General features: G+C 40.1%; 1 protein-coding gene across 1 annotated transcript in view; it reads right to left on the reverse strand.

Annotated features, from left to right (window-relative positions):
* The window catches only part of KALRN (kalirin RhoGEF kinase), a 434,957-nt gene that overhangs the window by 192,631 nt on the left and 227,871 nt on the right, over positions 1 to 14,455 (reverse strand). The window contains exon 10 of the mRNA XM_032445881.1: positions 921 to 1,043. Coding sequence (XP_032301772.1) covers positions 921 to 1,043 — 123 coding nt within the window. The remainder of the gene's footprint in view (positions 1 to 920; positions 1,044 to 14,455) is intronic.

Raw genomic sequence — 14,455 nt, forward strand, 5'->3', positions numbered from 1 at the left:
AAAATAATAATAATCTTGCCAGTAGCTGCTGTCAGGCAGTGAAATAGCTTCCCTTGGAGTGCAGTGAAAGAGCAATGTCCCTGCTGCTGGAACATCTAAAACTAAACTAGGCCAACACGCAGGAAAGTTACCACAGAAAAACAAAACTAAAGTCTAATAAATTTTTGTCTTAAGCCATAGTGAACTATGTAAGCAAAAACCTGCCTGAGTGCACCACAAAGGCAAAGCATTTATCCTATGTAAAGCAGAATTTATCAATCAGAATTTTATCTGAAATACCCAGTGCAGAGGTACCTTCACTGGAGACCAATTTCTCACAGATGTTGCTTCAGCCTAAGACAAAAAGTGTAACATGATCTGACAGGGAGAGCTGAGAATGGATAATGGCTGGTCATGAGCCAAGGAAAAAAGAAAAGGAAAGAAAAAAGGAAAAAACAAAGAAAGAAAAAGAAGCCAGTCAGTCCCTGGAAAAGCTTATCAAGGTCCCCCTTTCATTTCATTCTTGTAAGTAAAGACTGGATGTATGTTTAAACATCAACTATGAGCATGTTTCAAGGAGTTATGGGCTTTTGGGAAGGAATTTTGCCTCCATGCCAAAATATAATAATAACTGTAACATAATAATCCTGTACTACTAATAATAACTACCTGTGATGATTGCCCTTCTAATGCTGAAGCAAATAAAAAACCTCCTACATGACATACTGTACTTGCATAGACCTGCTGCAGTGATTTTCCAGTGCTGACTCCTGCTGCTACCAACCGTGCTCTCACAGTGTGCACGCAAACCTTCAGAGCTGTGACACAGGATCCTGGTAAGCTCCAGATGTTTGAAGACAGCAGCATGAATTTATAGAGCTCCCAAAATACCAGTAGTTGTTTGTTTGTTTGTTTTTTCACAGTGTATTTCAGACTCTTACCTGTGCTACCTCTTCAAAATCATCGTGTCTTTTCTGCAGCGCACGTGCTCTGTGCAGAGACTTCCCCACTCCCGTGTGTTTACTCAGAAAGGCTTCTCCATGATTTTCAATCCAGTCCAGTACCTGCCAAAAGAGAAGAACATCCAATTACCTGTCCTGTCTCAGCAGCACAGAGCAATCCTTGGGGGGAGGACGAGGCAGCTGCAGAGACATTGCCTTAAGTTAGCTGGGGTTAAGCACACGGTGATCTGTCAGTGTCCTTTATGACCAAATAGAAGATACATTTTTATAGATGTTGCTGGTAAATTAAAATGATTGAATCCTTGCTATTCAATTTGTTTTGAAGAGCAGTTTAGCTATTGGAACCTGACAGGCATTAAATATTTACTTTCCCATAAATGAATTTTGGGGAATGGGAGTCAGAAATCTGGAATCTTCTGCAGTGAGCATCTTCTTAAAAAATCCCTGTATAACCTGAAAACAGTGGTATCTGATTTCACACAAATAACAGATTCCAACAAGGGGTGCCTCAAATGAGCCCAAAAGCATGAATTGATTATATGGGGAGAAAATATCAAAGTAACCAGAAAAAAAATGTTAAGAATCCTTCAGTGCAGGCTATAAAACATAGAAAGAATGCACCAGCAAACTTGACCAGGTTTTCAGCTCCAAATGTAACTGAATCCTATAGAGAAGTGGCAAATCTGATATACTGAGAGTTAAAGAAGATTTTCTTTAAAAGAAGATCAACCATATGAGTGCCATACATTTGGAGCTCCTTCTCACAATGACACTGGCACAATTCTGCTATTATAGCCATCACCATTCAGATTAAATCTGCTCAGGGTCTGCTACAAGCTGTAGCATCTCAAAAATGGAGCTTGGTGCTATCATCTTGGGGAATTACAGAATGTGATCTCCACCCTTTCTCTCTCTCTCTTCCTCAATATAGAGGGAATAACAGTACTAGAAAGAGCAGAAAGAGCTCTTCTGCAATATGTTCTTGACCAGAAATGTGTATGTTACTTGTAATAACAGTAATTATTGGAGGTTAGCCTTCCAGCATTCGTGTCGCTAAAAGTCTGCAAATAATTCCATTAACATCTTCCTTCCTCTTAATTTATCTATTAAAAAAGGAACCAGATCAAAACTCAATTTTGAAAAAAAATATATCTTCTAATGAGGGCTCATTTTCTAAATATGACTTCAAAAATTGCAAATGGCTTTAATTTAAATGATGCTTGATATGAAGCTAGTTTGCAGAACGTATGCTTTCCATCCATTAATATTTGATAGCCACTCACTGTAATTCTACAGCAAATTGCTCTAAAAACTTTACTGTTCATAGCATTTAAATACTGATCACACAACAGTTAAATGTTCATCTCAACCAATGTTACATTGTGTTGTTTTAGTCACTGTGAGATGACTGTTGACATAGATTGCTGCCTTTATTTTACAAAGAGATGTTCCAGTACATACTGCAATTCAAAACAAGGAATACAACATGTGATGCTCACTTCAAACAAAGATGAAAACAAAAGCAATGAATCTAGACCAGAGTTCTGCTCCAAATATGGGTGCTCTATCTCAACAAAAACAAACAATCACAAGTGCTAGCACATTAATCCACAGAGAATACATCTCTGTTCCAGCTCTCATCCGGGAACACACTGTCTCATGTTGCATTTGGGCAGTTGTCTCTTGCTGCCTGATACAGAAGGGTACCATCTGGTGATGCACCATATCCTTCCTATAACGTGAAGGCTGCCCTCTGAAGGCTTCTGTGCAAGTATCGATTAGGTTTGCAAATCGTTTAGCTTATGAGATTAGACACAAGATACCCCTTTGAAGTGATAAAATCATATATCCACTTCATAAATCAGCACTAGGTGAGAAGACAAGATAAAAATCTATGAATTGTCTGCTAATGACACTGCCTGTAACAAGCTATTTGATCACCTCCTTTCTATGCCACTCCTCTGCCGTTTCAGATTTCCCAGCCTCTACCTGCTCTTAAAAAAATTCCAGTTCAAACTGCTCCATAAACTCTACCTCTGCCACAATTCCTGTAAGAAAGCAAACCACGACTTTGTAAAGAACAACTCAATAGCATTTTCCACGGCTCTGAAACCCACAATAGCACATTTGATCACCCCAGTCTTCAGTGCATAATGGTCCTAACAAACCAGTCTTCAGCATTAAAGCATCTACCATCTATTAAGCTCACAATAATCTGAAAACATGGGGAAATATTACATCTATGCTTCCATCATACAAGGCACAGAAAATTTACATTAAATTAAGAGCTGAGATACAGAAAAACAGGCAAAGCAACAGCAAGAACATAAATCAGGTACAAGAATAAGACAGATACAGCAGCCCCTACTTCCCAGTAAAAACAACGAGAAATGTGGAGCAATTAGTCTACAGCAAATGTAGGAAAAACTCTGAAAGGTCACAATTAGACCTGAAATCATAAGAAACAGTAAACATCTACCTGTCAGTGGATTAGGAGACATTCTTCCTAGCCTCCAAAGAAAGGAAATGTTTTTAGAAGTAGAATAACTGTGCAATAATTCAAAGTGAACATTAGCAATTTAATTGAAAGCAAGGACTATACAACTTCCTCAACTGCCAGAAATTAACATCTTGAGATACAGTTAGTTGTTGAAGTTACAGTGGTTTAGTTCAATTAATTTACTCACTCTTTAAAAACAGCTTGAAGAAGCAGTTAAAAATCCAGTTGAGTGTTTGCCAAATTACATCTTCACATTTCACCACTGTCCATCATTGCTAAGCTATTTTGTTCTTAAAACATCTAGAAAATTGTGAATTTGTTGGAATTAAAGTACTGTGCTCCAGGTAGGTCCATCATCAGAGGTGTTTCTTGAATTTTGCAACTCCAGCACATATCAACTTTTTATCAACTTTCTCCCCTGTATACATTTCTTGCTGTGCTTCAGCTACTTTGTAAGCTGCTTGGGACAAAGGTCAGGCCCTCCTTCCTGCTTAGTAGCTCCTAGCAGAGCAAAGCCAGGTCCTGCATTGCAGGACACACAGGTTGAGCACTGCCAGGACACACTTCCCATGCAGGAGAGCATTTTCCAATCTAGCCTGCAGTCCATTAGATAATATTGCTTAATGAAAACACGCCAGTTACAAGCCCAAGATACAACTCCAAGCAGGCTGCCAGAATCACTTAGGAAACTTTGTAACTCACAGATATTTTCTTACAGGATTGGAGGACAATGCAATACTTCAACCCCCACCATGGCAGATTACCATTCTGCACTTACTGACCCAATTGCTCTCAGCTAGTGGACTGGGGTAGTTTCTGCTTTCCTGCTGTTACTCCAGGAGATCCCTGAATTGACCATGGGAATAAATAAGTTACTCTGTTTCCTGTGTTGTGCCAAGAAAATAAGCAGCAAACCCAGGCCACCAAGAAAATTAAAGAAAGCCTAGCACAGCTACAGCAGGCTGACTGCACTAATTTGATGAAGAATAGCTGTGCGTGTCCCTTTATGAATGATCTGTGTAACTGCCAAAAGAGTGGCAATTCAGATAGGTTTCACCTAAGCACAGCACTGGAAGCTCATACTTACAAGAGGAACTCTTCCAGAGTCTCTCCATACTCTGTTTTGCTGATGATCAGACTCTTGCTTATTGGAATTCTAGGACCCATGATACACCTGGACTGGCAAAGTAAATAGTACCCAGGAGAGATCATGGAGAAGTTACTGGAGAGTCCACTTACAGGTGATGATGGTAGTTTCCATGGGGTAAGGTAGGAAAACATGAGAAGAAAGGAAGGATGATTTTGAGGAAAGAAGGCTGAAGAAGCAATCAGGCAATAATAAAGCAAAGTTCTGGGATGATAATTGTTCTTCCTCTGGGCTAATTTGTATGATGGGAATACGGTGAGATGATTGCATTAGTGCAGTTAAGGTCAATTCTTTTAATAGCTTAAAAGGCTAATTTGATTTTGAAATAAAAAAAGGAGATGGGCACTATTTTTAAAAGGCAGACTGTTCAATGCAGCTCTTTGAAAATGCAACCTCTTCCCATAGGTATCATTCTTAATCAGTAACTGTGAAAAACAAGAAGCATCTCATAACTTTATTTGGCTTTAATTTAAAAGCTCCTTGGAATCCAGCCTCTTTTTTCAGATGACGAGCAATTGGACTTACAGTTCAAAGTTGCACCAGGAGGGATTTATACAGGATATTAGGAAGATTTTCTTCATGGAGACGGTGATCATGATCACATAAGGACATAGACATGGCACTATGGGATATGATTTAGTGATAGGACACAGTAGATCATGTTTATGGTTGGACTTGATGATCTTGAAGGTGTTATCCAACCCAGATGATTCTATAACTCCTTCCCAGCAAGACATTATCCTCTGCTCACATTTTGCATCAAAAGAACATGTAGAGAGTAATAAATTCACTACTTTAAAGAACCATGTTGGTTAATGAAGTTAGCTAAAAACAGAGTTTCTACATTCTTGTAAATTGTGTTTCTTTTAGCAACAATAAATGAAAATGAAATGAGAAAGACTTGGAGAAGAACACAGAGATTTGCTCAAATATACCTGCCTTGCTCCTACAGGAAGGAGGTGAACAGCTTCAACTGGTGATTAAATCTGCATTGAATAAGATGCAGTGTGGTGTTGTAGCAGTGATGGGACATCTCCAATCCTGCATTTGACCCAGGCCACTTTTGAACAGTTTAATTGCTCCTGAGCGAGATGACCCACTAAAGAAGTGCCTTGGCTGAGGGAGTGATTAATCTTCATTACTTTAAGTCCCACTGTTGTTGCCATAGTGAGTCAAATTGGGTTACCATGAAAACCAAAAATAAATGATACCATTATCCACTTAAGAGGCAGATTTTGATCTCACCTAAAATGGTACCAATTTGGTGTAACTCAGAGTGTTAGATTAAATCTTTTGTACCTCTAGCAAGTTTGCAATAAATTCCAGGGCAATTCCAATAAAGTGTAACCAATTTATTCCACCCCATTTCAAATAGGTGCATAAGTATTGCCTAACTTTAAATTCTTATGCCTTGAACATGTCAGTAAAAGGAAGCTAAACAGTATCAAGTTACCTCTAATGCTTTATTGCTTGGTCTTGAGTTACTGTGGGCTGGAGTTCTGGTGTGACACGAGGAAACCGTATAACACTTCAAAATCCATTTTTTTAAAATATCTCCACCATTTCCACTCTAGAATCCAACCTCATCTTTTTCCTTTTCTGTCACTACTATTACAAACAATTCTGTAGCGTACTATATAGCACTGCATATGCATGGAGCACATGACTCAAAGTATGTGTGCTCTAAGGATACTCGCAATCTACTCCCTTCTTGGAAGGTAAAAGGAAAGGGCCTCCAAGTGATAAAACATTCACTTGCTGGGGAGACCACTGCATTTCTGGGTGGAGGCAGTAGCCACTGTGTGACTGCCAACTTCCATCCACTGCAATCATGTCTGTTCACAGATAACATCATTCAACAAAGGTCAGCACGGGCAGCCCAACACCTGGCCTCCTACCAGGCCCTCCAGGAGAATTTTGTGGCAGTAAGAGCACCAGCAAAGAAAGAGCAAACACTGAGAATCAAAAGAAAACTAAAGAAATGAAAAAATCTCCCCAACCCACAACTCATGGAGACTTAATATATTCTAATCCTCTTTAATGACTAAAATGCACTCCAAGTCTGATTTCAATTAAAACACAGTTTCTCTGTTGTATTCTAAATCATAGCTGAAAATAGATTTCTTTTCCCTTCTATCCCTGGCCCTGTCACAGCAGGGTAATGTCAAGCAAAGGTCTAGCTGAGAAAATACACCAAAATACAAAGGAACTTATCCTCTGGCTTTTCCTGCCATTATTAATGGTTCATAATAGAACCCAAAACAAAAGTCAGCCATTCTCATTTGTGGTTTTTACACCCTAATTTAAAAAGAGGTGGTTTTTTTTCCACTTCTTTCTTCATTATAATTTAACATTGGTGATACAGTAATTTGAAAAAAGTTATTTTTAAGAACTGGTATAAAGTTCAGCCATATCTTATCTTTAAAACAGAATAATCATCTTTGGCTCCCACAGCATAACTTATCTTCAGAGATATCCGTATCCGACCCTAAGATGCAAATCTTACTCCCACCATAATCCCCAGCAAAATGTCTTCGGTGAACATGGATAAGGACCCCCTGTTTGTAAGAGATGTTAGGCAGGGTTTATAATTACACATCTAGCAGAATTGGAGCCTCCAAACACACTCTGGAATACCATGTTTTATGTTCCATTTATGAACAAATTTAGTTCATATGACAGCCTCTTAGAGACTGCATAAACTAATGTGGATGAGTGCACTCTTAATGTACAGATATAGCTCTGTTAGTGTAGTTTTGATGCAGTAGAGGGGAGCTGTACCTTACTCTCTCCAGTCTTTTTGGCTAATCATGTTGAATTATGTGAGAGCTCTCATAAATAAGCAAAAAGCAGCAAGGATTTCATATCAAAAGTACACTGGAATTCAAGTGATTTGGTTCAATGCCCAGCACTACAGTTCAGCAAATGACTCAACTTCCCTGCCTCCATCCTCATTTGTAAGATGACATTAACCACACTTGCAGTCAAAACAAGCAAGGCTGACAGAGAAAGCGTTTGGAGTGAAAGCTGCCTTTATTTTAAGTTTCTGCAGCCTCTAGCAATATGTGGCTCTAAATCTGGTTGGGATTCTAGGGACCTATTCCAATACTTGAACATACTAAAATATCACAAATAGTAAACAACATAATGGCTGCCTTACACAAGTAAGCAGACAGTCAATTTAAAACCAGAGCTTTAAAATAAGCTGAAAATTGTTCCAAATTCACTGTAGCATAAATGCCTAATTGCTAAGCATGTATATAGAAAGCCTGAAAGATCATAGCTTGACCTGTTGATATGTCTGTAACTAATTCATCTTCACAGACTAACCTGGCCAACTATCCAGCTTATTCTGTATTTGATTCAGCTCAGACAGTCATATATGTTATCTCGGTCAGATTGACTTGAGACCCAATCGGTTCATCCCACTACTGCACAAACCAAGCAATCTGAGGCTCAGGAGTTTTGCCTATTTCTAAAAGAGAAGGTGTCATTGAGTTGATAGAACTACACTGATTTATATGCACTTAGGACAGGATGACAAACATGAGTTCTAATACTTCCCCAGTCTTTTCTCAAGGAAAGCCTCAAAATGTAAAGTAAACAACCCTCCCTGCAGTCACAGCATGGTTTAGGTTAGAAGGGACCTAAAGATCATTTAGTTCCAACCATGGACAGCATTGCCCCCACTAGATCCTGCCCAATCACCCAGAGGTTTGTCACTTCCATTTTACCTTTCCTTTTCACTACAGCTCCGTGTGGTAAATATGTACTCCCTCAAGTTTGGGTCTCTTTCAAAAACCAGAAAACACATGCAGCTGCTGTTAAGTATGATTTTTTTAATCACTGTCTGCTTTTCCCCTTTTACTGTAGTTATTCCAAATACCACCACATCATTAAAGAGGTCTCAAAAAGAAAAGCCACGCAGTCCCTTTTGCCCTTGGAGGGAAAAGCAACTTACAGACCTATCAGTACTCCTCTGCTGCACAGAGCAACTAAATTAAGAAGGAGAATTAAATGCAGAGCCAATTACAACAACTAAAAAAAATTTACTCTATTCCCTTGTTTCCATTCAGCCAAAAAAAAAAAAAAAAAAGAAATCCTCATGAAATCAGATTGTAGGTGTTTTTATGAGCTTCCTGGACTTTATGTGGAAGGTTCACCTCTGCACAATTTCTCATTTTAAAAACAAAAATCTAACCCCTGTGCTTAAATATATAGATATATATATATATACTGGTGAGAATGCAGTGTGTTCTGGGAGTTGGAACTAGATGGCCTTGGAGGTCCCTTCCAACCCAAGCCATTCTATGAAATGATTCGTGTGATCTATGCAGAGGAGACAGTTGATCCTAGTCCTAATAGTTAAGGAGGTGCAGTGTTTATCATTTGCCTCTTAGGAACTGCACATTCATTTCAGGGCTCTGGCAGTGCTGGCTGGCTGTAAGCTGGGCATTTTAAGAGGAATATTCACCCACTTCCTCTGGTCACCAATTGAGGTCACACAGCCTTCAATAAATGTGGTCATCTACACTGCAAGCACTCCAAAAGGGAGTGGAAATACATATCCCTCTTACCCTGAGGAAGGTCTCTGTTCAACTTTACATAGCTTTCCTTTGGTAAAGTTCCCATTCATCAAATGCATCCCACTTATCTTTCATTTTCTTGATTAAATGTTTTACTTGATAAAATTTGGCAACTGCCTCTCTAAAAACATTCCAAGTAACAGAACAATAGACAGACAAATGAAGAACTAATGTTTCTTCCTTGATGCCTGGCTTGTTGCTAATGTTCCCAGAACAATTTTTTAAGGAAAACAAAAAAGAAAGAGAAAAAATCATCAGGTTAAAAAAAAAACCACCCGTTCTATTCTTTAAATGCTGAGCTCCTTTTAGAGCTTGTTTTCAAAGCTGTGTGTGGGTGGAGAGGCTATAAATAACGACATATGTGCATGTTCCTTCTGTGCAAGACACAGAAAATGTGCTCTGCATCAGCATAGAACGATGCTGCTGTGCTCTGCATGAGGCTTCTCCAGGCTGGTGCAATGCTGTGGGTGTTGCTCTTTGTGAGTTTTCCCCAGTGCTCAGAAAACATACCTGGTACTTTGCTGTAGCAGGTTGAATTTGCAGTACAACTAATCAGATGCCAGTCTCCTATAAAGGGTAATGCACAGAAATATTTTCTTAGTCCAGAGAGAAGGTTTCAGTTGTTGCTGTCTCTAGCGCTCTTTGGAATACCAGTTCTTCTCCTAAATCTTCTCTCAATGGCTAATACCCAGGCATCCATGTTTTACTCCACATTTATCCTCTCAGAACAATTTCACAGGGCATGACAACCAGGTCAGGCAGATCTGGGCCAAGCTACAGCCTAAAGTCTGGTCTGTTTATTTAGATGCGGTCTGAGATTTGTGAAAGAACAGCCCCAGATAGGACAGAGCCACACACTCCCCAGAGGAGAGGGCTCTAGAGGAAGCTCAGTCACAAGAGGGTATAGGAGATCTCACCAAGAGATTTTTCTAGACACAAATTCCTACAGCAGCTCTGCTGCTGGTGTCTACAGCTCTAAAGTGTCAACAGACAAAACAGCATCCTGATATCAGCAACCTTTCACGTTTTTAAGTTCATAGTGCTTAGATGATGTTGTGACCATGAGCACCAGGGACTTCCTCAAACCCTCAATTATTTAACATCTTGTGGTACCTCTGCATCTGACCTCTCTGGCATCAAAACCAAAGAAAATCAGCATTTGCAGCCCTGACAGTAAGTTGAGACACCTGCAGGACCCAGCTGATTTGGATTTTTGATAGGAAGCTCTGATTTATACCTCCCCGGTGTTGACAGAAGTCATGAAGGACAGCTATTGTTACAACTAATTGCTCAGTTTACCTCACTGAGGGGGAAAGCACCCAATTCTGAAGAGAAATGTTTGCAATTGAAAGAGTAGTGCTTTGTGTCTTGTAAAGTATCTTTATACATACTTGCTTCACTGACTGTTTTTCTTGGTGAGACTGTCTGAAACGTAAGAGAAGTACAGCAAGTACATAAGAGGGACCAAAGGAGTGTTGTGAATTCTTCAGGAAAGTACATTGACCTAAATGTTGTAAACAGAGCACAGTTGGTTTTAACTCTGCCAGCAACAGCTGTGCCTACAGGCTTTGGGAGAGGAAACAAAACAGAACTAATAGAGAATGGACAAAGACACAAAAACCAGGACTGCGATCCACACTTCCATCCCTGCTCTTTTTACAGCCCCTTTCATTGCCTCTGTTCCCTTGTTTGTGAAACAGTTCTCTGCAATCCACTGATGTAAAATACTTCGTCAGACTGAGATAATGACACAATTACTGCTACCGCTAACAATTCTGTGGGAGCCTCTAAAAGCTCAGGAGAACAAAACAAACCCTGAATGCATTTTCTACATGTTTTTCAGCTCCAGCTGTAACCAGAGCATAAATGTTAGTGTAGGCATAAGTGAAACTGTATAATGGTAAGCAGGTAGGCATCTATCTTGTCTAACAGCTCATCTACTCAACAGAATAGAAGCAAACTACGTGGCTGGCTTGTAATTTCAGTGCTCTGGGTCACTGTTTGGAACTGCTATCACTGTTCTTCACAGAAATTACTAATTTAGACGTGAACTAAGAGAGCGCTATCTACATCCTGATAGCATCAACCCAACTAAACTATTCTTAGTTTAAATAAGACGTCTAAAGGCAATTAACAATTAGAAAGAACTGATAAAGCAAGGATGAGCTTTACAACAGAGTAATCTTTAATGCAAGCACTATGCTCCAGGCCCAATGGTGACACTCACTGCACTGAGTGTCTTTTTCACCATGGGGAAAAACGCTGATTGACCAGAATACTGAATGAAGCACTGCTTTAGGCTACTGTTGGGAACAAATGATTTAATCACCTTCATTTAACAAGGCTTATAATCACAGCATGTACCAAGACAGTTTTAATAAGGGAACAAACTTCGGCAAGAGCAAAAGGATCTCAGTATGTAGTAACAGAAAAGTTCAACAGGTAGTACAGCACTGCAGAACCCTCAAATACCCCTGACAGGGTCAGAGCTCCTTGAGCCCCATGAGCATAAGGCCAGCTCCTATGGGGCTCTGGTCTGATTTGAGACTACAGGCCAAATATAAAAGGGCAAACCCATGGGGGAGAAGAAAATATCAGAGGCCAAGGGTGAAAGAGAGTGCCCTTTAGGCCAAGAGTGGCTGTTCTTCATCCTGGCAGTTCCCAGCTATCAGGGGCATGGAATACAGAGCAGAACTAAAACAAAAAGCCCAGGCTATGTGCAAGGCTATGTAATCTTCCCATAACCATATGGCTGATTTCTTCTACAGGTCAAAGCAGAAATGGATCTCCCAAGGGTTTTGAAGGGTAAAGGGCTAGTGACCTTACAGATGGATCAAAGGAGGCCATGGATAAGACAGTGAGGATCTGTTTGTGGGGAGGCAAACAAATGGATGCTGGGTCCTCAGCCTCCTGACTGACTGGTTGAGATGATGTAAAATAAACCAGGATATATGCACCATCAGGACCATACTTAGGAGAAGTCCTTTCCTCGAGGAGCAACCTTGAGAGAAGAGAAGCCACGTAAAGGACTCCAAGAATGAGACTCGTAGGCAGTGTGAAGGACAGTGAGACAGTGACATTCCTTGACGGCACCTTTTCATAATGATAAATTTACTTTCCCCACAACTTAAGTTTTCTGTGAAAAATCTTTTCTTCTTTTTTTTCCCTCCTGGCTTTCTGACTTCCAGCATATGGCATCTGATAACCTGACCTTCCCACCCTTCTGGATTCCTGGCAACTCACACACTTTGAAAAACCTGAGGCAGCAACCAAGCGTGAGCAACACCCCAAATACAGCTTTCATTTTTTTTAAGAGTTACTTTTTGCTGTAGGGGAAAGAAAAAAAGAAAGAAAAAAAAAAAGGTTTGTTTTGTGATTTTTTTTTTCTTCTAAGTTTTTATCCTGATTTGGGAAGGAAACTATCTCAAGGTCAACATGTTTGTGTGTGACTAAAGCCAAAAATAAAAGTAATTTTCTCCATCCCTCAACACACATCCCATCCAAAAACTCCAAAGGCAGGAAAGAAACAAGTAAAGAACTATCAGACCAAAGGGGGGAGAAATATAAAAGACCCGCGGACAGGCCTGAAATGTGTTTGTTTTACATGATTCCACACTTGAAGGACAATCTTCTTAAAAGGGAATCATAGCGTAACATAAAAGAATGCTTACAGTTGTAATAGTATGCAGGAGTTTGAGTCAACAGCTCTGTCTAAAAGTGCCTGGGGGTCATCTCAGCCTAGGCAATGGCTTCCAGAACTGCAATCCAAAGATCACAACTTTAAAAAACAAACAAGAGGTTTTGTTTTAAGAGTTCTCTGTGAGGAATATGAAACAAAAGAAGTTGCTTAAAAGCCTCCTGTGAGCTAAAACACTGTGTTCTGTCTTTAAATGGTACATAACCTGTCTTCCAAGGACGGAAGTACCAGAATCTTTCAGTCACATCAATTAGGTAGGGAAGCTAATGAAGCAAGGCACAGCAATGTAGTGAAGAGTGGTTCAGTCCGGATAAGAGGAAGATCAGGAGAAACTTTATCATTCTTTACAGAGCGCTGAATGGAGGTTGTGGTGAGGTGGAGGTCTTCCAGGTAACAGCAATAGGATGAAAGGTGATGGCCTTAAGTTGTGCCAGGGAAGCTCAGGATGGATATTAGGGAATATCTCTTCTCACAAAGAGTGGTGATGCACTGGCACAGGCTGCCCAAGGAGGTGGTGGAGTCACTGTCCCTGGCGGTGTTCAAGGGCAGATGTGGCACTGAGGGAGATAGTGTAGAGTAGTCACAGGCATAGGCTGATGGCTGGATAAATGAACTTAAGCAGTTTTTCCAACCTATGATCACTGATTCTATGAAACAGAGAGGCTAACAGGGCAAAGACCTCTGAGCACAGGTGTATGGTGCAGAGCAAGGGGAAACAGTTTGTGCCATGGGTAAGGTAGAGCTACTGTAAGGAGCGGAATTTAGGTAGTAGGAATGACTAAGGTGGAGAGGAGCAGCTAGCAGAAAAAGGTCCTGGTGCCAGATCTGCTCAGCCTACATCAGGCCTTGCTACCCAGTAATTCTTTATAATCTCAAATCACGAGCACAGTTCATTGCCAGAGGCAGAAAGTAACTAGCTGGATGAACAGCTGCTCCATGCAGGAAAACACAGTTAAGGTTATGCTTTAGGAACCACCTATCATTACTCTCTTTCTTGTCTGGCTGAATTTATTTAATTTTTTTTAACTCACAAATGAAAATACCTTTTGTTGGCCATCAGTCAAAAGCAACATGAAAGAAGACTGATCACTTTGAGTGACAGACTGGATCATGAAAGAGATGGGAGACTATTTGAGGAGGGAAGATCACAGGAAACAAATGGAGTAGAAAAGAATGCCTAGCCCAAAATAGCATATTTATTTCTTAGCATAACAGACCCTTATTTCATTTTTGCTTCATTTTTACATAGTCCAAATAAATCCTGTAAGTGAGCCTCATAAGGGGTAAACCTGGAGTAGCAATGACTTTGAAGATTTAGAAAAGGGATTTGTGAATCAGACATCCTGACATGAGGAGCTCTAGCCATGAAGCTTTCAGTGACCTTTGGCAAGTCGCTTAACGTCAACCTTTAAGAAGACCCATAATCCTGAGATGAAAGAAACCACAATAAGCAAGAAGTACTACTGTTATTGTTACTTCTTAAAGATGCAGGGAAAAAAGCCCCTTGCATTCCAGCTTACATTTATTCAGAGACCTTATTTTTCTCTCTGTCCTTAGTGACAATATCCAGAGACCTTATTTTTC

This window comes from Coturnix japonica, chromosome 7 (assembly GCF_001577835.2).
Source record: "Coturnix japonica isolate 7356 chromosome 7, Coturnix japonica 2.1, whole genome shotgun sequence".
Lineage (NCBI taxonomy): Eukaryota > Metazoa > Chordata > Aves > Galliformes > Phasianidae > Coturnix > Coturnix japonica.